The 23,475-nt window shown below is 53.4% G+C and overlaps 1 protein-coding gene across 17 annotated transcripts in view; it reads left to right on the forward strand.

The window, feature by feature from the left end:
- Positions 1 to 2,746: 2,746 nt before the first annotated feature.
- Positions 2,747 to 23,475, forward strand: part of DYSF (dysferlin) — a 189,343-nt gene continuing 168,614 nt past the window's right edge. For 9 of the 17 annotated variants that reach the window (XM_062209627.1, XM_062209631.1, XM_062209644.1 and 6 more), the window contains exon 1: positions 13,021 to 13,215. In XM_062209627.1, coding sequence (XP_062065611.1) covers positions 13,125 to 13,215 — 91 coding nt within the window. In that variant the 5' untranslated portion in view covers positions 13,021 to 13,124. Of the gene's footprint in view, positions 2,773 to 3,531; positions 4,050 to 13,020; positions 13,216 to 23,475 lie in introns of those variants that run through there. The other 8 variants (XM_062209632.1, XM_062209630.1, XM_062209637.1 and 5 more) reach the window with 2 other exon arrangements.

The following is a 23,475-nucleotide window of genomic DNA, read 5'->3' on the forward strand; positions in this document are numbered from 1 at the left end:
AAGACACAGGGTGTGTCAGCCAGCATTACTGGCTGCACCGAGCAGCCAAGCCTGGGCATCCTGGGAGAGCTGTGGGCGTTCCCAGAACAGAGGCAAGTTGGAGGCCTTGGCTTGGCAGATGGACAGGACTGAGGCAGCAGGTGCCACAGCTGTGATCCTCCAACCGAGAGCAGGACAAGGGTGCTGACCTGCCATCACTGCAGCTGCCACATCCGGCTCCCTGGAGCTCCTGCAGGAATGACCTCAGTGCTGGGACACAGCATGGAATGGCTGAGCCTTAGGCCACCCTGTGCGGTGACAGGGAGAGGGAGGCCCTGGCTCTGGAGTTTCCAGAGGAGAGGCAGGCATTTTCATCTCCCTGGAGCACCCAGTGAGTGGGGAGAGCCTGTTTTAGGTAGGGGAGCTTCAAAACTGGGAGCCACAGATGACAAAATTCCACCGTAAGGGCTATCTCTGCAGCCTTGGGCATGGAGGCGTCTGAGCAGTGGGACCCAGCAACAACTGCCCCCAGAAGGGTCTCTGCCTCCTTTTCCCCCCATCTCACCTTATTCCTGATCTCTAGCTCTGTTTCTCTCACTGTAGGGCTTTCTCCGCTTTATGCATGAGCCTCCTTTTTTTTAAAAAAATTTTTTTTTTCAAGAGGTAAAGAGACAGAGACATGATACATAGGAGCTCCCCTCTGCTGGTTCCCCTTCGCCCAAAGCCACAACAATCAAGACTGGGTCAAACTAAAGCCTGGACTGAATTTCCAGCTCCTCCACGTGGGTGGGAAGGACCCAGCCACCTAAGCCATCACCTGGTGCCTTCCAAGGTCTCCACTGGCAGGAAGCTAGAGTCAGGAGCTGGAGTGGGGAGATCAAACTCAGGACTCCAATGTGGGACCCAGATAGCTTGACGGTGTCTTAACCCCTTGGCCGGATGCCTGTCCCTGGGCCTCTCATTCTACTCATCTCAGCTTCAATCACACACACAGACCAGTCTCTTGCCATCCCAATTCCAGTTCTTGGGAGACACAGTCTGATTAGTTCAGCTTGTGTGGGTTCAGTGACTACGGTTCTTTTAAATGGAGCCGGTACCCTAAACATGTCCTACTCACTCTGTTGAAGAATAAAATGTGTGTGTGTATATGTGCTGAGACTGGGCTGTGCAGAAGAAATTTGAAGACCCCTTCTCTCCAACAAAGGAAATAACAAAAAAGCCCAGTTCTTTTCAAATAACTGCAGTCATGGCATCTCTACAAGCAGCTGGGTGCTTCCTTATATCCTATTTTTGCTCTGCCATGCCACAGGTTCATGTTACTCTGCATTTGGATAGAGCCAGACTGTAACTTCTTTAAAAATAGATGATAATTTGGGTTTCCCTATACCAGCAGGGCCTCTTGCTCTATGTCCCAGTGCAATTATATATTTTTGTAAAAATATTTATTTATTTGAAAGTCAGAGTTATACAGAGAGAGACGGAGAGGTGCAGGGTGTGGGAGGGGTCTTTCATCCGCTGGTTTACTCCCCAGATGGCCACAATGGCAGGAGCTGCACCGATCAGAAGCCAGGAGCTTCTTCCAGTCTCCCACCCAGGTGCAGGGGCCCAAGGACTTGGGCCATCTTTTACTGCTTTCCCAGGCCATCAGCAGAGAGCTGGATTGGAAATGGAGCACCCGGGACTCAAACCAGCACCCACATGGGATGCTGGCACTGCAGGCAGTGGCTTTACCCGCTATGCCACAACGCCGGCCCCTGCAATTATATTTTAGCTCCCTATTTTGCTCCCTTCTCTAAAACCTGCATCTGGCAAATGCCTGCCACATACAAGGCACCTGTAAATGTGGTTAACTGAGTGACTGGATCTACCAGTCAGCGAGTCACTTCACCGGAGCCAGAGGGCCTTTCTTCAGCGACACATGAGGGCCAGGTTCTGCAGTATGAGACTTGATTACTTCCCCTGCGCGGCAGGGTGTCCTCCTTCCTCTCAGTGTTGCCTTATTTCATGCTCTCCATTTCCACAGCCTTGTTCCTCCTCACCATCTCCTGGCGCAACCCTCTGCTGCGGCTTGTTACACTGGCTGCTTGGACCCCATTCTCCAAAGAGCAGCCAGAGGGAGCTTGTGAGAAGCCGATCAGATCCTGCAGCTTCCCTGGATTTGGGGCAGCCTCTCCAGACTGGCATCCCCCTGACCGCCACTCCAGACACGGTGTTCTCTTCTCTCCCTTGCCCCACTCCCTTCCTCCTCTCTGGAACCTCTGCCTCATCTACACCCTAGTCTTGTGCAAAAACTACTAAATGGCCATCAGATCTTCCCCAAGCAGCCCTCCCTGGGGCCACTTTCTCACAGCTGTCTTCATAGTCACATTCCAGGGCTTCAATAAGTGAATTTCAGAGGCACGGAATTCGGTCCCTAACCGGCACTTCTCTTCTGGCTCACCATTGTGTCCCTCTCACCCGAATCTGGACAGACAGTGCCTGGGTTTTTGTAGGACTTGATCAGCACCTGTAATGACTGGATTTCAGCTCCATCCCTCCCCTAAGAAAAGGAAGAGAGGCCACACTTGCTGCATAAGGATCAAACGTGACCACAAGAAGTGTTTGCGATGCTGATTTTGAAATTACAGACCTTTAGGGAAGTGTGGCTCCCTCCTCCCACCTCAGGACAGGACAAAACCAGCCCCCGTCAGCAGCTGACCCTTACTGCCCTGGGTGTGTCTGCTGCCCCCATGGGCTGCAGCCGGTAAGTTTTGCTAACAGCTGCACACCCATGCAACTGTCCCTCTTTAGAAGGTGAGTCATGGGCTGCTGGGAGTGTGGACCTGCGTAGCTCTGGGAAAGCAGTTTAGCAATAGGTACGGGAACCTAAAAACAGCAACTTTCTAATTCTAAGGTTAGAGCCTGAGGCAACTGGCAGGGTGTGGGTGGGGATGGGCTCAAGACACACTTACAACCAACCCAGTTTTAACTCTTTAAAATCTATTTCTCACTATGATAGTCGTGCTTTGGTAAATCTGGTCCATTCCTATGGTAGGCAGTTATGTAGCAATCACTGAAAAGAATGCTATGGAGAGTTTTTAACAATGCAGGAAAACGTTACGTGGCAAAATAACAGATTGAATATACACTCTGATCTCAGGTGTATTATAAATACGGTCATTTACATGCATATTCATATTGACAGGGAAAATCTGAATTGGTAAATGCCCATATGCTAGTACTGTTATTTATTTATTTTTAGAACCAGAGATTTTTCTTTCTTTATGCTTCTTGTGTTGAAATTAGTGTATGTTGCATTTACAAACTGAAAAGACCGGCAACGTTGTGCGCGGAGTCGGTGCTGCAGGTCCATGGAATTCTCAGGGAAAGAGGCCGCTGAACAGCCCTTCCGGGAGAATCTCTCGTCCCCGGTTTCTGGAGAGTGCTGGAATCCCTGCAGCCGGAGGAGGAGGAGGAGGAGGAGGAGACGACCGGCTTGGCGTGGCGCTCCGCTGGGGGTGGAAAGGCAGGGGAGGGGCTGAGCGAGCTCTGGGCTAGGCTGGGCGCCTGAAACCCTGGTCCAGCCCCCGGCCCTCGCGGCCACCGCCCAGCCCGCTGTTCCATGGCCAGGTGCAAAATGCCTTGTCATCTGGAGAGCCCGCGGCCGGAGCATTGAATTACAGCTCAATGGAGCCCCGCTAGGGCGGCGGGCGCGGAAGCAGAGCAAAGCCCCTGTTCTGGGAAGGCCCGCTGAGCGGCCGGGTGAGCACAGCCCGGGCAGCGCAGCCGAGGCAGGGTCCGAGCCTTGCCCAGTGGAGCAGCCCGGGGGTGGGGTCTGTTCCCTTTTAAGAGAAGAAGCTCGGAGCCGAGAGCCAGAGCTCCGAAGCGGCCGCGCTCCGCCAGCCCTCCCCAGGAGCGGACCCACTAGCTGCCCCTCAGCCACCTGCGACCTTCCCCAGCCCTCCAGGCGCCCTGGGCGCACGGAGCTCTGCGCGCGCCAGACATGCTGAGGGTCTTCTTCCTCTACGCGGAGAACGTCCACACCCCGGACTCCGACATCAGCGATGCCTACTGCTCCGCGGTGTTCGCAGGTAGGAGGGGCTCGCGAACTCGCCGGGAGTCGAGGAAGGGTCAGGGAGGGAGCACCCGGGCTCTCCACCCCTGAGGTGGGAGACAAGGCTCCCCAGCTCCGCTTCGACCGAGCCTGAGTGTTGCAAAGATATGCGTCCTCCGTTGGAGCGACTCAGAGGGAAACTGAGGTGGAGAGCGAGAGCGCGCGCGGGAGAGAGAGACAGAGCGAGTTGAGCGAGAGCGAGCACAGAATGGCGCTTCTAGGGCTGGAGGCTGAGCCCGAGTCGGCCCCAGGGAGGCCAGGAAGGCAGGATCAGCATCTCTGCTCTCACCTTTCCCTTTCTCTAAGAAGAGGTCTTTTCCCCCTGGGCAGCAAAGCACGGAACTGCAGGGCTCCTCTCCCCAAAGGCCTGGTCCCATCCTATTTATAACCCTCTCTCCCCTCCCGCCAGCGCCTGGCCTCTTTCCCTGGCCTTTGCTCACCCTCAGAGGCTGGGCTGGCAGGCCACTGGGGGCGGAGGCTCGCCTACCCCTTCAACAATCCTGAGTTTGTCTGGGGCATGGCCCTGGGGAGGTTAGCAGCTGGGACACGGCGGTCACCAGCATCAAACCTCAGGGGCTTTGTCCTCTCTCACCCCACCAGACTGGTGCACGGGTGCACGTGGTGTCTGGTTTCCATCATCAGATGGGGTCTCCCTGAGCAGGAAAATCTTTTCAGGGTTAAGCCTGCACTTTTCCTCAGTGAGGGCCAAGCCGGAGCTGGGGTCTCCAGCAGCTGGGTCTTTGGGTTTGGAGTCATCGTGGGGGAGAAGGACAAGGGAGCAAGTGTTTGAGCTCTGTGCACTCAGCCTCTGTTACCTGACAGAGCGGACTTCTGATCTGCCTATCTTCCCCATCCCCACCCCAGGCCCCGAGAAAGCACAGCATTGGTTGGTTCCTGGCCATGCAGCATGGAAAAGTTCCCTTCCGTTTCCTGAGCTCCAGGATCCACTTGCTCACAGGCACGAGCACAGTTTGGAGCACCGTGGGCTCCCTGGCATGCTCCCTAGAGCCGATGTCCTGGTGCACGCCCACCGCACCCACTAGCGATGTGAGGTCTGGGGCCTTAGTGCGCTGACTGGAAGCGAGAGCAGGGCCTGTGGTGTGGGTGATGGTGCTGCTGCAGCTGCGCTTTTGTCCTCACGTGCTGTCTTGGCCTGTTCTCCACCAGTTTCCATGGGGCCTCCGGAAATGAGCTCTGTCAAGGTGTTTCCAGCAGGGAGGCCACAGGGGTCAGTGAGGGTCTCTCGTGTTTCCTTTCTGCATCCTCAGCTCTGGGCAGGGCAGGCAGGGCCTGGCTGAGGGCCCTGGGTTCCCTGTCGCACAACTGCAGGGGACGCCATTCACCGTTTGCACTGTAAATGCCCCTTGGTGGGGGCGGGGAGCACAGGCACTTGTGCATTAAGCAGCCCCCTTGCAGCCAGGGCTCCGGCTGCCTTCCTAGCCTCTCACCTGAGTGCCTGAGCGCTGCAGAGTTGGCTTTGCGAGTGGCGCCCCCGCAGTGGCACAAATGCACCCCCCCCCCCCCCAGTGTGGGTCGCAGCTCCTGTTCCGGGGGAGGGGGGCTTGTCTCAGCTGTCTGCCGGCCTGGAGCCACATTTCCCTCCACCTTCCCCATCACACCCCCTCCCGGATGCCTGCGCCACACTTGCCTTCTACCTCCGCCACACTTGCCTTCTACCTCCGCACTACTTCCACCCAGGCAGACTCAGAGCGGCAGTGCACAAAGGAAATAATGAATAATGAATGGAAGTGGTCCTGGTGTGGCTTCTACTCTGTCTTTATTTCAGCCCCCCTACCCCGGGCCTGTCTGTGGGGCAGGCTCCCCCTCCTCTGTCCCCAGCCTCTCCCCTGGCCCCCACCTGCCAGGTGTCAGGCCCCAGGCCTGCCCTTTGCCCACTGCCAGGCTTCTGTGGCTGGGCTCCCCCTTCCTGGCTCTCAGGCCTGGCTGCGGAGAAAGGAAGTATATTGTTTGCTCCTATCAGGAACCGGGTAAGGAGGCTGGCTGGAGCTCCCACTCTCAGTTGTCACTGTCACCACCAGGCAGTCACGGGGAATACAGTCCCCCCCTCCCCCAGCCACTGGCCACGTTCCACCCCTTGCATTTGCCAGGCTCCTAGGCCATGTCCAAATTTGGCCTGCAGCTTTCAGCCCTACTCACTCCCCTTCTCCCAGTCCAGACCCAGCTGGTGAATGATTACACGGGAGGCTCTGGGCTCAGGGCAAAACACCGTTCTGGGAAGACTCCCCTCCCTGTCTGGCCTGGAGCTGACTTCTGGGCCTCTGGTTTTTCCCCTGAAGCCCCTCCTTTGGCTATCTGATTATATACCCCATAAGGACTCCTGCAGTTCCTCTGTGCGGGTGTAGATTAACCTCGTGCTCACAGCAGCTCTGCCAGGCCGAAGGGCAAGAACATTAATATTGTCCCCTCTTGACAGACGAGGCTGTGGGCCCAGAGGAGGCCAGGGCCTGGCCACAGTCACACACTGGCCATAGCACACCCCTCCCCCATCGTCTGTGCTCTCTGTTGTTCTCAGTATCCTGGGCTTCTAAAGAAGAAAGTGCTTTGGGACGTATACCATGTGCTGCGCACACTCAGCACACCCAGGGCAAGGCCTGAGCCAGAGCGGGGAGGTGCTGGGGGTACCCACAGGGGCTGAATTAAAGTGGGGGGAGCGACAGGCCTCAGGGAGTGCACAGTGAGGCAGATGACCAAATGATGGAAGATTCCTGTTTGTCAAATGTGTATTTATCTCACAGGTAGGGAATGGCAGCTCGTTCAGCACAAACAACGTGCCATTTTGAGATGCTGTCTCTTTAAAACCCTGCCACAGTGTTCTAAAGAGAGCTATTTGACAGACACAGTGCTTATTATGTACCCCACCTTTTTCAGAGAACATTTAAGATGAGCTACATCCTGGCCCAGTTGTAATTAATATCAGGCACTTTACCCACATAGGCCTCATTTAATCCTCCTAGAAGCAGATATGTTAGCAACTATCACCACCCCCTTTTACAGAGGAGGAAACTGAGGCACAAAGAGGGTAAGTGACTTGCCGAAGGTTATAGTGGAGTTGGGATTCAAGCAGTCTTGTTGCAGAGTTCCCCTGTTCCCACCTTGTCTTCAGCCACTCTAGTACCTACCTCTGTTTTATGGGGACCAGGGCTGACATAGCAGGTAAGGCCCTCTCCCCCACCCTTCTGGAACTAGCATCCCAGGTTCAAGTCCCGGCTAATCCAGCTTTCTGCTAGTGTGCCTGGGCAGCAGCAGATGATGGCTCAGGGACTTGAGTTCCTGCCACCCACACTGGGAGACATGGATGGAATTGCTGTCTCCTGGCCTCAGCCTGGCCCAGCCTTGGCTGTTGTGGCCCTTTGAGGAGTGAACCAGTGAATGGAAGGTTGAAGATCTGGCTCTCTCTGTCACTCTGCCTTTCAATACTAAATAAATAAATATTTTAAAAAGATCTGATTTACCAGGGAGCAGGGTTTGAACCCATGTCTTTTTTATTTATTTATTTGAAAGGCTGAAAGAGAGAGAGGAAGAAGAGAGAGAGAGAGAGAGAGAGAGAGATTTTCCACCTGCTAGTTCACTCCACAAATGGCTGCAACAGCCAGGGCAGAGCCAGGCCAAAGGCAGAAGCCAGGAATTCCATCTGGTTACCCATATGAGTGGCAAGGGCCCAAGCACTTGAGCCATCATCTGCTGTCTCCCAGGTGCATTAGTAAGAAGTAGATTATGCTGCTACTTGGGATGCCTACTTCCCATATGAATGCCTGGTTCAAGTCCTGCCTCCTCTGCTTTGGATGAGCTGAGGCCAGAGCAATGGAGGCGGGCAGCCTGTGGTGGGTGTGGCAGATACTTGGTCATGCACTTAGAGATCATGGCAACACAATGGCACACATCTAAGAAAACTTTCTATATCTTTTTGGCATGGTAAATTCTGTAATCAGCTGTTTGTCCAGCCACTGTCCTGCCAGGCTGGGCACAAGGTGGCAGGTGACCATCCGTGTGCCCCCAGGGACTCTGGTCCTATCTCCTCTGGATGTCCTTTCTAGAGCCATCCCTCTGAGCTGAGGGTATTGATTTGCCTGCCTGATGACTGACTGTGCTCCCACCCCTATCCCCAGGCCACACTCATTCTCTCTACAATCTGCATTCTTTCTACATGTGTTCATTAGCATGGAATGTCAGCAGGGGGCGTGTGAAGGGCTACCTTGGGCCATGTGCTGTACTGGAGGCACTGCTGTTTGGTTTAGTCCTCTCAACACCTCTGTGAAGGACTCTGAAAGGTCCATAGGCCTCAGGTCATCTAGCAAGAAAAAAACATGGCCTGGGATGCAAGCCCAGGACCATCTTCTTGTTCCCACTGTGGGTGGGTTCTTCCATGGCAGTCACGTGACAGAGGCTGCAGCCAGTATCAGGACTGCACCTGCATTCTACACTCTGGGAACACACAGGTGCTGTCAAGCCTGGCTGATTGGATGGCAAGACCCACGGGGCACAGATTCTTAAACGAATGCGAAGGGTGAGGGGGGAAGGATGAGTTGGCTCATCCATGCTTCCGGAAGGTTTTGGACATTGACAGAAGTGCCCTACAGGACTCTTGTGCATGAACTCATGTGCAGTGTTGCTCTCAGTGCTGATTCCCGGGCCTTTTTGCTTCTTGGATACCTCATGTTCAGGCCCTGGGGAAAAACAAAGCTCTGGACAACAGCAGAACTCCCAGAGCAAGGAGGGGCATGCTTAGAGTAAACTCTGCCTTGATGGTCAGGGACAAGGACCACGACAGGTGACAGAAGAACTCTTATATGCGTGCCTGTGGAGGGAGGCTGGCAGGTGACCCAAGATTAGGCCAGTGGTGGCAAGTGGGCAGCCCACTTCCCCAAGTCCCTGTCTTCAGGGCCCAGATATCAGTTTTGGGTGGAGAATTGGGGGGTACCAGTTTCTCTGATTTTTTAAAATTCTTTTTTATTTGACAGGCAGAGTTAGACAATGAGAGAGAGAGAGAGAGAGAGAAAGGTCTTCCTTCTGTTGGTTCACCCCCTAAATGGCCGTTACGGCTGGCGCTGCGCTGATCTGAAGCCAGGAGCCAGGAGCTTCCTCCTGGTCTCCCATGCGGGTGCAGGGTCCAAGCACTTGGGCCATCCTCCACTGCCCTCCCGGGCCACAGCAGAGAGCTGGACTGGAAGAGGAATAACTGGGACTAGAACCTGGCATCCATATGGGATGCTGGCGCCGCAGGTGGAGGATTAACCAAGTGAGCCACGGTGCTGGCCCAGTTTCTCTGATTTTTTTAAAAAAAGATTTATTTATTTGAAAGGCAGAATTTCAGAGAAAAAAAAGAGAGAGTTCTTCCAAAAGCTGGTTCACTCCCCAAATGACTGCAACAGCTGGGACTGGTCCAGGCCAATGCCAGGAGTCTGGAACTCCATATTGGCCTCTCAAATCAGTGGCAGGGGCCCAAGCAGTTGGGGAAATCTTCTGCTGTGTCCCCAGGCACATTAGCAGGAGCTGGATCAGAAGTGTAGCAGCCAGGACTCAAAGTGGCACCCATATGGGATGCCGGCATCACAGGTGGTGGCTTAATCCTCTATGTTACAGTGTCGGCCCCAGTTTCTATGATTTTTAAAGAGAAGCTGTAAATCAAGATTGGTATGGAAAACCTAATGCTTAATTAAGGCCTAGTTTTGTTATAAGACATTGTATTAGTCAAAGGCAGTACCTCTGTGTGTAGGTTGGATGTGTCCCAGGGGACACTAGTGACAGCCTCTGATACACAGGGTTTTGTCTCATCCTGGAAGCTAAGGGCCTGGGCTCTCCAGAGAGCAGGTGCCAGTGCCTTCCTTCCCGCAGTGACAGAGCCACATCTGCTCAGATCCCATTGGCCAGCGCTCTTTCATGGCCACATCTAGCTGCAGGGTGGGCTGGGAAATGTAATCTTCCTATTTGGGTGGCGTGTGGTCTGGAAAAACTCTGTCTATGGAAGAAGGGAGGACATGTGTGTGTGTGGGGGAGGTGAGGTTTCAGCCACGCTGTCTGTTAGGGCTTCATTCCTGATGGGTGTCTGCTCGGAAGGAAACGCCGTTCATGGCACCCCCATAGGAAGTCTGCAAGGAAACAGTCAGCTCTCTTTGGGGAGATGTCCTGAACAGTGCACAGAGGCTCTAGGCAGGAAGTTGGAGGGTAAGGTGGGAGAGAGGATGTGTGCAGGGCTCAGGGCATTGGCTATTGCTTTTCTGGTTTGCAGAGCAGGTATGTGGAGCCCTGGTTCCTTGGACACAAGCCGAGGGTTTGTAAAAGCCATGTTCTTGTGGAAAGGTTAGATATTCCCACAACAGATTTCCTGTACCGACTCTGACAGATTGGCACAAGGGTAGGGTAGGATGCATGCTGCTGGGAGAAAGCAAAAAGCCAGGAAGCACTGCAGCAGAGAGGAAAACAGAGCCTCATAATATCTGAAGTTTCCCCTAGGGGGCAGTGCCCTGCCTTCTTGGAGGAGATTCTCATAGGAAGAGGAAAAAGACACAGGTGATCCCTGCTAGAGCCCGGGCATAGAAGCCAGGGGGAAGGGGATGCGGCTTTAAATGGGGTGCCCAGAGGTAGTCCCCTTTGAGAGGAGGGCTGAAGGAAGGTTGATGAACATACAGTCAGGGGGAGCAGCAAGCAAAGGCCCTGAGGGTGCTGGCCTGACCTGCCTGAGACGGCTGGAAGGCTCACATACTTGAAGAAGGATGTTCTCTCCCCACCCCCGCCACTCCCACCTCCCCCAGGGAGTGGCAGGAGAGAAGGTCAAGGAGGTCACACAGGGACTTGGAGTTTAGTGAAGTGGGAGCCTTTCAAGGGGTTAGAGTACAGGATGACAGCGGGTCACACTGACGGGTAGGAGCAGGAGCTGCTGGGACATCTGTGGCCACCACTCAGGCAAGTGCTGACAGTGGCTTCAGCCAGGGTTACCATGGAGGTAGTGGGAAATGGTGGGATTCTGGATATTTTTTGAAAAGATTTATTTATTTATGTAAAGGCAGAATTAGAGAGAGGGAGACACAGAGAGAGAGATCTTCCATCCATTGGTTCACTCCCTAAATGGCCGCAATGGCCGGAGCTGAGCCAGACTGAAGCCAGGAGCTAGGAGCTTCTTCCGGGTCTCTCATATGAGTGCAGGGGCCCAAGGACCTGCACCTGGGCCATCTCCTGCTGTCTTCCCAGACACATTAGGAGGGAGCAGGATCGGAAGTGGAGCAGCCAGAACCGGAACCAGTGCCCAGACTGATGCTAGCACCGCTTTACCAGCTACGGCATAGCACTGGCCCCTGGACATATTTTGAAGGAGAACTGATAGGATTTGCAGGCTTGGTGACATAGGCGGGTTCAAGAGAGAATGGAGGGGAGAGATTGGAGACAGAAAGTAGGGACAGTGCTTTCAAAGAGTAATGCTGTGAAGAGAATTGAGTGGTGGCTGGAGGGGTGAGGGGTGCAGGGGCTGTTTATGGCCAGACAGTGGTGTGCAGATGGAATAATCCAGGAGACAGGGAAACTTGGCATTGTGTGTGTGTGGAGGGGGGTTGGGTTACTGGAACTTTGTCAAGGAGAGGAAAGAGGGGGTGAGCCTTATGCCCCAGTGTCCTGTTGGTCTTAGGAGCGTGATGATTCCTCCATGAGCACAGGAGGGAAGGCAGAGGAGGGCAGCACAGATGCAAGGGGATCAGGAGCAACCTGGGGGCCTGGGATGCTCTCTGCTCTGTAAATGGGACATAAATGGAGGGCGGGTGGGTGAGGGAGTGCTGGAGGTTTGGGGATGGGGAACAGTATGAAATCATTAACCAGGAGAGTGTTGGATGATGGCCCCAGCAGTAAGGGGCTGCTTGGGTTAGGTGTCAGAACTGTCACGTGACCCTGGTCAGGTGGGCTGGGTGACCCTCCTGTAACACCTAGGGTGGTGAATGGGTGTCTAGGAGGCAGAGCAGCCAGTTCAGCCCCAGAGGGAGAGAGGGGGAAGGGAGTTGAGGTTTGTGCAGAATGATGCGAGTAACCAGGCACTGAATTTAGGCTGAGTAAACCTGATGGTAGTGGGGAGGAAGGGGGGACTGTGCCCTGGCTGTTGCCAGGTGCTGGACTGTTGGAGTTACAGAAGTGACAATCCATGGCTCTGGTGGTCAAGGGGTTCCTAAGCTGGAAAGGACCAGACATGGGCTCAGCCACAAGCAGCTGTCCCCACAGTAGGGGGATAGGAATCAGGTGTGTAGGGATCCCTGGGATGGAGGGACCGTGTAGGAGATGGAATAAGCAGTGGCTGGACCCCAGGGCTACAAAGAAGGCAGTATGAACACAGACCTCTGGACCTCTGCCTCTGGAGACCAGAGACCCTAGACAGCCCTAGAGAAGGCGCAGAGGCGGGGTCTGGGGCACCGGGACTTCGGTGTCTTCCTGACTCTGGTTTCTGATCTGGGCAGCCAGCGCGAGCTGAGGGGCCTGGCTCTCAGTGCAGGTACTGCTCAGAGGCGGGGCTTGGTCCGAACTGGGCGTTCCTGTCGTGTCCCCCCCCCCCCCCCCCCCCCCCCGCACACTCCTCGGAGCTCTAAGCGGCCAGGGACTCGCTCTCCTCTGCCCCCTACTCCCCATTCGCCAAGGGCGCACGGCGGCCCGCAGCGTGAGCTGGGGTCACTAGAGGGTCCCACGTGGGGCAGGCTCGGCGGCTCCACGTCCGCGGTCGGAGGACACACGGTGGCCCGCGTCAGCTGCGCTTCCATTCCCGGCTGGAGGCGGGGACCCGCGAAGCCCAGGACCAGCACCCGCAGGGCTCTGGTCCAACCTCTGCTCCTCCCCGCCCGCCTCAGGCAGGGCGGATCTGGGTAGGGACCAGAGGGAGGGTCCGCCCCACGGGTGTCCGGTGTCATCCCAGGGGCCTCCCCCAGGCATCGGCCACTTCTCTGTGGAAGCACAGTGAAGGTGACGGCTCCCTTTTGGCGCGGGAGCCTGGGAGGTGGGAGCCTGAGCCCGGTGCTCGCACTCCAGAGCTGCCGGCGCTCCTCTGGGCGCCCAGGACCGCCTAGCCATGCTGTGCTGCCTGCTGGTGAGGGCCAGCAACCTCCCCAGCGTGAAGAAGGACCGGCGCAGCGACCCTGTGGCCAGCCTGACTTTCCGAGGTGAGAGCCCCGGGTCCGCGGCTCTGACCCCCGCCCTGACCCCAGTCCCCGCCAGTTTCTTCCTCTGCCAGTGAGGACAGAGACCTCAGCCCTGACTTGTGCTGCCAGCGATGGGGAAGAAATAGCACAGGAGATGCCTTTGGGCTGTGGGGCTTTGGAAACCCGAGTGCCATGCTTTGTCCTGGGCCATCGCTCTTCCAAGACCTGCACCCGAAGGGATACGAGTCCCAGCCCTAACCCGGTAGTGGGGATGGGGGTGGGTTGGCACGTGGGTATAGGACCCATCGAAAACTGAGCGGCAGATGGTGTGATTTGCTGTTGTGTCTTTGTTTCATTCATTCATTCGCCGCTGCCCCCGCCCCCCCATCTTTGTTGAATGCTGGCCAGGTTGAATCTGTGGTGTCTCACAGGAAAGGACTGGGAGCAGAATAGGATGGGTACGGCTTTAAGACAAGAAATTCAGGATGTTTTTTCCAGAGTCAAGAAGCTTCAGCCCCTATGGGTGGTGCTAGAACAGAGAGGGTCTGCTCTGTTGGGGGGAAGCAGAGTCCCCCCCCCCCACCCTCTCACCAGGCATCCCCAGCTCCCACTCCAGGGCAGAGGTTCCCACGGGAGGGGGAGTCTCAGGAGGGGAAGGGAAGAGGAAAGATCTGTCAAAATGAAGAGGAGGAACAATAGCTATGAGTCAGGCGCTCAGTGTGGCAGGGAAGCAGAAGTGAGGAGAAGAGAGAGGGCTTCCTCTTTGCCAGGACTCCTACTCCACGTCTTTGTGTAGTTAGAAATGTGTGCGTGGCTCACAAGTGTGGTCAGATGGGGAGGGAAAGAGACAGGGGTTTGCATGAGATTTGAAAGGGGGGCTCCCAAGCAGTTCTTTAGCTCTGACCATAAGCCTCATCATGTCCCTCGGCACCCTCCACATAACAGCAACAGGGCAGAGACACACACAGTATGGCATAGGGAGACCTACATGTAGTGTGATTTATGTCATTTTGGACAGTTTTGTGATTTTCATGTACTGGTGACATACCTGCGTGTTCAGTCTGCCAGAGCAACTTCAAGGCAAGGTCCTCAGTTCTCCCTGTTGCCCTCGTGCTGTGGGAGCCTTGGCTATGTAGAAATTGTGGGGAGAGAAATCCTGCTGGGGACACTGAGCTCTGGGCACACAGAAGCCCATTGCACCTTCCCTGGTTCTGTAACAGCCCCGTGGTGCCTGCTAACATCCCTGTTCTGGGAATAAGGATGTGGAAACCCAGGGAAGTTCAATGAGGTGTTCAGGTCAATGGTAGGCACTGCCCTTGGGTCAGAGGCCCCTCCTGGCTAACGCGCTGGCCCTGATAACCCGAGCGTGGATGACTGTTGTGCTCTCCTCATCTCTGTACGCCCTACCCTTTATCCATCCTTCCTATTTGTGTGCACTGAGGGGCCCCTGGGCAAATTGGAATATAGTAGAATGTAACCGCTCCAGCTGTTCCAAGTCTATGTGTCTTTCAAAGTGCAGCTGCAATGTTGCCTTCAGCAGGAAGGCCCCCAGGGCTCCCCTGTCACAGGTGTCTCCTCTCCAGGTAGAATGGCATTTTGTGAAGTCTGCTGGTGTGCTCACCCCAGCCAGTGCATGCTTAGTACTCAGCCCCGTACCCAGGACATCAGGCCTCCTTGGGAACGGTCACCTGGCCTGCTTATTCTCTGGCATGTCCCAGCATAGGGCAGAAGCAGGAGCTCTGTAATGTCTGTGTCTTTGGCCCTGCCTCCAGCCACCTTCCGGATGTGTCTGGCAGCCTCACAGAGTCTAGGGTGGGGTCCTTGCCTGGAGAGAGTGTTTGAGAAGATTCCTGGGTCCCCTGCATGGAGATTTTCATCCAGCGGGGATGGAAGGTGTGCAAGTGGAATTCCTTTGCTCCCCCACGGGGGGGGGGGTACATTCCCAATGCAGGGCGGGACTGAGCTGAAGCATATGGAGGGAAGCCTGTGGAACCAGCCCCAACACTTACAGAGCATCCAGGCCTGAGGCACGCCAGCCTGACTGCACAGCAGAACTGCCTCCCGAGGTTTAAAACTGGCCCTGGCTTGCCACTTGCCCCCTTCTCTTGAGAAATTACATGCCCAGTGGTGCCTGGGCATGGGTGCTGCTGACAAATCCCCAAGGGTTTTGCATGCCCATGGTCAGGAAGCCCTAGGACCCGGCCTTGTCATGGCAGAGGGGACGGTGGCGCTGCTCGGGAGGCGCCCAGCTGCCCCTTGTGCTGCCTCCACCATGCAGCCTGTAACATATGGGCCGGCACTGGCCCCCTGTTCCTTGCAGTTGTGCCCTGGGCATTCCAGCCTCGGATGTAATTTCAGGACCTGCTTCCCAAAATAGAGTGTGAGCTCTCGGAGATTGGACTCTGAGGGCGCTCTTTTGGCTCCCGTCTGAGGGGGCAGAGGCTGTGGTGAATACTGGTCACGCTTGTATTGATTGATTAATTTGTGAATTAGCTAAAAGCATCACGAGGACCTGGGCCATTGTAGACATTTTCAGTCCATCGTTGGTGGAGATAAGCAGCTTCCTTCCCTGTAACATTTAGTAATCGCTAATACTTTGTTTCCCCGCCCATTTTCCATCTTTGAATGTGATTATTTTTATCCCTCTATTCGTGCAGTTAGTCACTAAGCATTTATCTATTGAATACATTTATCTGTTGAACATCCCCGTGCCGGGGATGCATCCAAGAGCAAGAGCGGACCTTCGTTGCTTTGGAGCTCGGATGCTTTCATTTCCTTGAAGGCTGGATGTAAATTTCTGCCCTGCTCACCATCCAGGAAGCCAGGAGTCCTCTCTCACCCTTGCTCCTCCCTCCACTGGCCAGCAGTGGCCAGTGTCAGGTCCTTCCTTCTCCCCAGGGCTCTCCAGCCTCATCCTGTCCCCTAGAGCCTGGGGGGGGGGTGCGTCTTGCAGAACCATATTAAGGTGGTTTCCTGTCCTTAGGAAAAGCTCCCTGCTTGCCTGTGTATAAGGAGGGTGGACCATGGGACCCTGGACTCTGAACCTGGCCTTTTAAACATTAAAAGTGACTCAAAACAGAGAAAATAACTTTCTGTGTCCATTTTATAAACGCCATAGGTACTCATGATAGAAAATGACAAATTTTGGGAAGACATAAAACAAAATTTAAGAATGGGCTTGAATCCCACCACTAGGAATGCACTTGTTAGCATTTGACTGTCTCCTCCTAGATTCCTTTCCCTTATTTGTATTTTTTTTAAAGAATTATTTTTTATTTATTTGAAAGAGTTACAGAGAGAGGTAGAGCCAGAGAGAGAGAGGTCTTCCATTCCACTGGTTTGCTCCCCAAATGACTGCAATGGCGAGAGCTGAGCTGATCTGAAGCCAGGAGCCAGGAGCTTCTTCCGGGTCTCTCACGTGGGTGCAGGGGCCCAAAGGTTTAGGCCATCCTCTGCTGCTTTCCCAGGCCATAGCAGAGAGCGCCGGCCCCACCCCCTATTTTTAAAAAGCAGCTTTAGTTATGAATTTAACCAGAGGAAAAATACATAACATATGAATGTATGGTTTAATGGGGTGGCTCTCAGCTGGGAGCGGTTTCATTCCTCTGGGAACTTTGGGCAGTATAGGGAGAGGTGGGTGCCGCTGGCCGCTTGTGGGTAGCAGCCAGTGATGCTGTCAACAGCCTGAAATGCTCACAGCAGGCCCCACGATACCCACAATGCAGGTGAATTTGGCTCTGAGCTTGGGAAGGCATGCATTCGTAAATTAATGCTGAAGAGAACATGCCTGTGATGTCACCCAGGTCAGGGGGCAGAATTGCCAGCTCTCCACACCCCTGCTGCTCTCTGCAGAGGTAACCTCATCCCAGGTCCCCTGCCCTAAATGTTTGCATATTTGCTGAAAAGCACTAGGGACAGGTTTCAGTGAATATTCTTCTATATCACCTTTCTTAAAATGTCTGCATATTATTTTATTATGTGGGTGCACCATAATTAAATTACTCAACCCCCTGTTGATGAATACTTAGGTTAGATCACATCTTAAAAATACATATTGTCACTTAGAGGAATGTCTTGGAGACCAAATTTTTTGCCCCCATGTGTAATTTTTAAAGAAGTATTTATTATTTATTTATTCATTCAAAAGGTATAGCAACAGAGAGGGAGAAACAGACTGCAGGTCACCCATGTGGGTGAGTGGCAGGAACTTAACTACTTGAGTCATTACCTGCTGCCTCCCAGGGTGTGTATTGGCAGGAAGTGGAATTGGGAGCAGAACTGGGACTCGAAGATGCTCTGATATTGGACGCAGCTACACTAAGCAGGGTCTTATCCAATAAACCAAACACACACCTGGGTAGTCTTTTTAAATTATTTTTTAGATTTATTTATTTACTTAAAAATCAGAGCTATACAGAGAGAGGGAGAGACAGAGAGAGATCTTCCATCTGCTGGTTCACTCCTCGGATGGCCACAATAGCTGGGACTGGGCCAGTCCAAATCCAGAAGCCAGGAGCTTCTTCCAGGTCTCCCTGTGGGTGGCAGGGACCCAAGTACTTGGACCATCTTCCACTACTTTTTCTTTCTTTCTTTTTTCTTTTTTTTTTTTTTTTTTGACAGGCAGAGTGGATAGTGAGAGAGAGAGAGAGACAGAGAGAAAGGTCTTCCTTTTTGCCGTTGGTTCACCCTCCAATGGCCGCTGCGGCTGGCACATCGTGCTCCTGAAGCCAGGAGCCAGGTGCTTCTCCTGGTCTCCCATGCGGGTTCAGGGCCCAAGGACTTGGGCCATCCTCCACTGCCTTCCCGGGCCATAGCAGAGAGCTGGCCTGGAAGAGGAGCAACCGGGACAGAATCCGGTGCCCCAACCGGGACTAGAACCCGGTGTGCGGGCGCCGCAAGGCGGAGGATTAGCCTGTTAAGCCACGGTGCCGGCCACTACTTTTCCTAGGCACATTAGTAGGGAGCTGGATTGGAAGCAGGGCAGCCAGGAGTTTAACTGGCACCCATATGGGTTGCTAGCATTGCAGGTAGCAGCTTTACCCACTGTACCACAATGTCAGCCCCATTAATAGTCTTTTTTTTTTTTTTAAGATTTTTCTTTTGAGAGGCAGAGTTACAGATAGAGATAGAGAGAGAGAGAGAGAGAGAGAGAGAGGTCTTCCATCTGCTGGTTCACTCCCCAAATGGCCACAAAGGCTAGAGCTGGGCTGATCTGAAGGCAGGAACCAGGAGCTTCTTCTGGGTGTCCCACGTGGGTGCAGGGGCCCAAGCACTTAGGCCATCTTCTACTGCTTTCCCAGGCCATTGGGAAGGAACTAGTTTGAAAGTGGAGCAGCTGGGACACAAACCAGCACTCATATGGGATGCTGGTGCCACAGGCAGATGCTTAACCTACAGTGCCGGCTCCACCCCAGAGTAGTCTTAATGCATACTTGCCCCTTCAGATGCCTCCGTATCTGATGGAAAATATTAGGGGGAAACACACCTGTAGTAAACACATACAGGAATGTTTTTATTGTTATTATTCCCAGAATAATACAGCATAAAAATATGTGCATACCATTTACTTTGTATTAAATCTTTACATTACTTAGGACACTTAGAGAATGCAGGAGGATACACTTGGGTTATATGAAAAGATGACATCATTTTATATGATGATACTTCAAAAAGTGCATGTAGGGGCCAGCATTGTTGTGTAGTAGGTTAAGCCACTGCCTGTGACACTGACATCCTGTATGGGCACTGGTTCAAGTCCCATCTGCTCCACTTCCGATCCAGGTCCTTGCTAATACATCTAGGAAAGCAAAAGATGCCCAAATGCTTGAACCCCTGCACCCACATGGGAGACTTGGATGGAGTTCCACACTCCTGGCTTTGACCTGGCCCAGCCTGGCTGTTGTAGCCTTTTGGAGAGTGAACCTGCAGATGGACACTCTCTCTGCAATTGTCTTTCAAATAAATGCATGAATCTTAAAAAAAAAAAAGTGCATGGGAAATGGGTATTATGGATTTCAAGATTGTTTGCATCAAAAGAAACTTACCTTTTAATTCCATTTTCTACACAGCTTTTTTTTTTTTTTTTTTTTTTGGTTAGGCAGAGTTAGTGAGAGAAAAAGACAGAGAGAAAGGTCTTCCTTCCATTGGTTCACTCCCCAAATGGCTGCTATGGCCGGCACGCTGCGCCGATCTGAAGCCAGGAGCCAGGTGCTTCCTCCTGGTCTCCCATGCAGGTACAGGGCCTAAGCACTTGGGCCATCCTCCATTGCCTTCCTGGGCCACAGCAGAGAGCTGGACTGGAAGAGGAGCAACCGGGACAGAACCGGCGCCCCAACCCAACCGGGACTAGGACCCAGGGTACCGGTGCTGCAGGCGGAGGATTAGCCTAGTGAGCCGCGGCGCTGGCCCACGCAGCTTTTGCAGTTACCTTGTATGAGGGATTTGAGCATTTGGTGGCGGGAGGGCATGTCCTGGAACCAATCCCCATTAGTATTGAGGGATGATTACATTAAGAAAAGGACAAACACTGCCCCCTAAAACACTGGAAAAATTTAAAACTCATTCAGTAAGAAATAAGTGAGTAGAAAATAGCATTGAAATATTATAAATACTGCTTAAGCCACAGGAAATGTCAAAAGTTTGCATGATAATGCTTTGTTTTAGCAGGATGATAAGAAAATACACCCTCTTTCTTGGCTGCTAGGAGGCCAGAAGAGCAATTTGGGAAATGCAGCAGAGCCCGCAGTACATCTACAACCTCTGACAGCAATTCTGCTTCTGGAATTAACTTTATATGGTGGGGGGGCAGCGTTGTGGTGCAGTGGGTCAAGCCACCCCTTGGGAAGCTGGCATCCCTTACTGGAGCACCAGTTCAAGCCCTGGCTGCTCCACTTCCCATCTGGCTTCCTACTAAGGCACCACTAAGGCACCAGCGGAAGATGGCCCACGTGCTTGGGCCCCTGCCTCCATGTGGGAGGTGGAGTTCCAGGCTCCTGACGGCCTGGCCCAGCCCCGGCCATTGAGGCCATTTGGAGAATGAACCCACAGATAGAAGATCTCTCCCTCTGTGTCTTCTTGCCTCTCTAATAAGATAAAATGAACATTTTAAATCATAAAAAATAATATTAACATGTTGCCATAGGTGTTTCCAACATCTTCCCCAGGTTTTCTTTTTGCTTGTTTGTTTTTTAATTGACAAATAAAAATTGTACATAAATATCTTCCCCAGTGCCAATTGGCCTGCTGCGTTTAGAGGCTACCCATCTCATGGTGGATCCCATGAGGGCCAGGGTAACCCTCCCTGGCTGCTGCAGGGTTTAGGAAGATGGGGATGGGTGAGGTACTTGAGAGTGAGGAGGGCGGCGAGGCACAGGTGCATGTAATTTGCAAAGTAATTTGGGCATCTTCCAGAGTCCCGTGTGTTAAAGTCTTGCTCTCCAGTCTTAGGATAATGGATTAGGGATGGAACTGAGTCAGATTATGGTGTCTGAAGCTGAGGCCCTGGGAAGTGATCAGATTGGATTAGGTGGTCGGGGTAGAGTCCCTGTGCTTGAATCATTGTGGCTCTATGGAGGGAGATGCGTGGATGTGGAGGAAGAGCACCTCCCTGAGTCTGCTTCCGGGCTCGCCATGTGACCTTCCACTCACCCTCAGCACCCCTCAACCGGAGGGGCTGCCCAGTCTTGGACTGGGAATCCCTGAGCTGTGGGCTGAAATAAACATCCTTCCTTCTTAAGTAGCTTCTCCCAAGTGATGTTCAGGTCCAGAAAAGCTGACTAACGCAGCAGCTTGCGCCTGTGGACGGTGGGGCAGGTACCAGGATGAGCAGTGTCACCTGCCCTTCTTGCCGGGGAGCCTGTCTGTGCCCAGCAGAGCAGCAGAAGCCAGGCTGTCTTTTTTTCCTTTCACTTGCTGCTGCCCTTGGGTTGTCTGTTGAGCCTGTGGGTTCCTATCACCATCTTTCTCCTATGAGTATTCCAGTGGGGCTAAGCTCTGTGCACAGCAAACCTTCAGTATACACTTGTGACAGAAATGCAAAGTGCACAGGCCCCCCCCCCCCCCCCAATTATCTGAGCCTAAATCCTGTCTCCTGACTCAGGGCAGAAGCAGGGCTCTCTCTCTCCCCCTCCCCCTCTCCCTCCCCTTCCCCCTCCCCTTCCCCCTCCCCCTCTCCCTCCCCCTCCCTTTCCCCCTTTCCCTCCCCCTTCTTGGGAGTCTGAAACACTCTAGCTCTGCTCCCTCTCTAGGTGGATGGCACTAAGCCAGCACTGGGACACTGGGCCAGGACCTGGGAGACCTCCCTGCCCCTTCCCCTTCTGCATGCCGCAGCCCTACGCTGGCCAGTAGACTCCAGCACTGCCACCTGTGTCCTCACAATCTCCCCCCAGGCCTTTAAAAACCATTCTACTGAAATCCATATCACGGGAAAATTGGCCATCTGCTTAGGATGGTCGTTCAGCCTGGAGGAGCACCCCAGGGCTTCAGCATGGTTCTCAAGGATGCCTGTGGGTCCCCAGTTCTGCTGAGTGGGCTAAAAGGAGGTCACGGTCCTCTCCCTGCCCCTAATGTGAGCTGCGGGCTCCCCTCCACCTGGAACTGTGGCGTCTGTTACACAACTCCCGTAAAGCCTCCTCTCTCAAGACCACTTAGTCCTCAGGGACAGGACAGGTCTAAATCCATGATAGAAAGAAACTATTTCCTGATTAGTGATTACGTCTTCCCTTTCCATGGCGTCTGTAAATCGTTTGGTTGTGCTGGGTTCTGTTTACTTTCACTCCTGTTCCTCTGTGGGGCAGGTGAGCCCCTTGGTGACACCTCCCTTAAGGGCATCCAGGGCGTGCCAGAGTGGGCCTCTCTAAGCAGGACTTGGGGAGGCAGGAGGTGGACGCTGGACCCGGAGTTGACACCCAGATCCTGCTCCAGGAATGCTAGCTGCGAGCACCAGGAAATGAGTTTCCTCGTGGACACCTCAACAGAGGCTGCAGATGGAATTTTCCATGTGACTCCTGGCAGGGGAGGGGAGCCTGGATGTGTCCCTGAAACCTATGCAGTGGACACTTCTCATCAGTTTGCTGCCAAAGGAGCGGAGGCGCGGGAGAGGAATGAGCTTTCCCTGAGGTTGCGGGAGGTGCCCGCGCAGCTTAGCCAGGCAGGCATGGAGCTGGTGCCCCTTCCAGGCCATCTCCTTTCATGTCTTCCGCCTGCAGAGTTCTTCCTGTAATGACTCTGAGGACGGTGCTGCTAGGAGAAACACATGTGTGACTGTTTGAGTCACAAGCTGAACTGGCCGCGTGCCTGGGGAGGACATGGACTGCTCTTTTTGTTTACAAGAATGAGTATTTTTGACTGTTCATTGGGAATGTAGCAGGTATTTTCATGCACATGAATGAGGGAGTCTGTCACTCCAAAGAATATAACTGCCATCCACCATTGGTTGCCAATGATAAAATTTGAACTTTCAAGCAAAACTGGAATTTTAGAAAGTTTGTGTCTTCTACCTTCCCAGTACTTTTTCAAAGATTTATTTGAAAGGTGGAGTGATCTGGAGTGGGGAGTGGGGGAGGAGACAGAGACAGAGAGATATCTTCTGTTCAGTGGTTCACTGTCCAAATGGTGGCAACAGCTAGGGCTGGTCCAGTCAGGAGCCTGGAACTCCATCAGGGTTTCCCAGGTAGGTGGCAGGCATCCGAGCACTTGGGCCATCTTCCACTGCTTTCCCAGGCATGTGAGCAGGGAGCTTGATCCGAAGTGTAGTAGCTGGGACTCAAACTGGTGCTCCAGTGTGGGATGCCTGAGTCACAGGTAGTGGCTTAACCCACTGCGCCACAACACCAGCTTCTAGCTTCCCAGCAATTAAAGATATTTTGTGATAAGATTAATGGTGAGATTAGTGAAGCTGAGTTTTTGGTATTGTAAACTAAATGTGTGAACTCTTGGGAGATCCTCATAACTCACTGCACAAAAATGATCCGAATGCCCGTTTGTAGGTGACCCCGAATCACACGTGGATGAAAAATCTGTCCAAAGTACAAGTAGGACAGTGTTGGGTTTTAATGTCACAGGCCACAGTGTATTTATGGGCTTAGTTTCAGATTTTACATTGCGATTTACCTCCAAGGAAGATGAGGACTACTACCTGTTGAATTTAGACATAGTGCCACAGATCTTCGCAGTGATTTGAAAGTGCATTAAAATACGCCTCCGCTTCCAACTCCAGATCTGGCTGGGTTTTCCTCAGAGACAACCAGAGTGAGACATCGCAGCAGACTGAATGCAGAGGTA

The sequence above is a fragment of the Lepus europaeus genome, chromosome 13 (assembly GCF_033115175.1).
Source record: "Lepus europaeus isolate LE1 chromosome 13, mLepTim1.pri, whole genome shotgun sequence".
In the NCBI taxonomy this organism is placed as follows: Eukaryota; Metazoa; Chordata; class Mammalia; order Lagomorpha; family Leporidae; genus Lepus; species Lepus europaeus.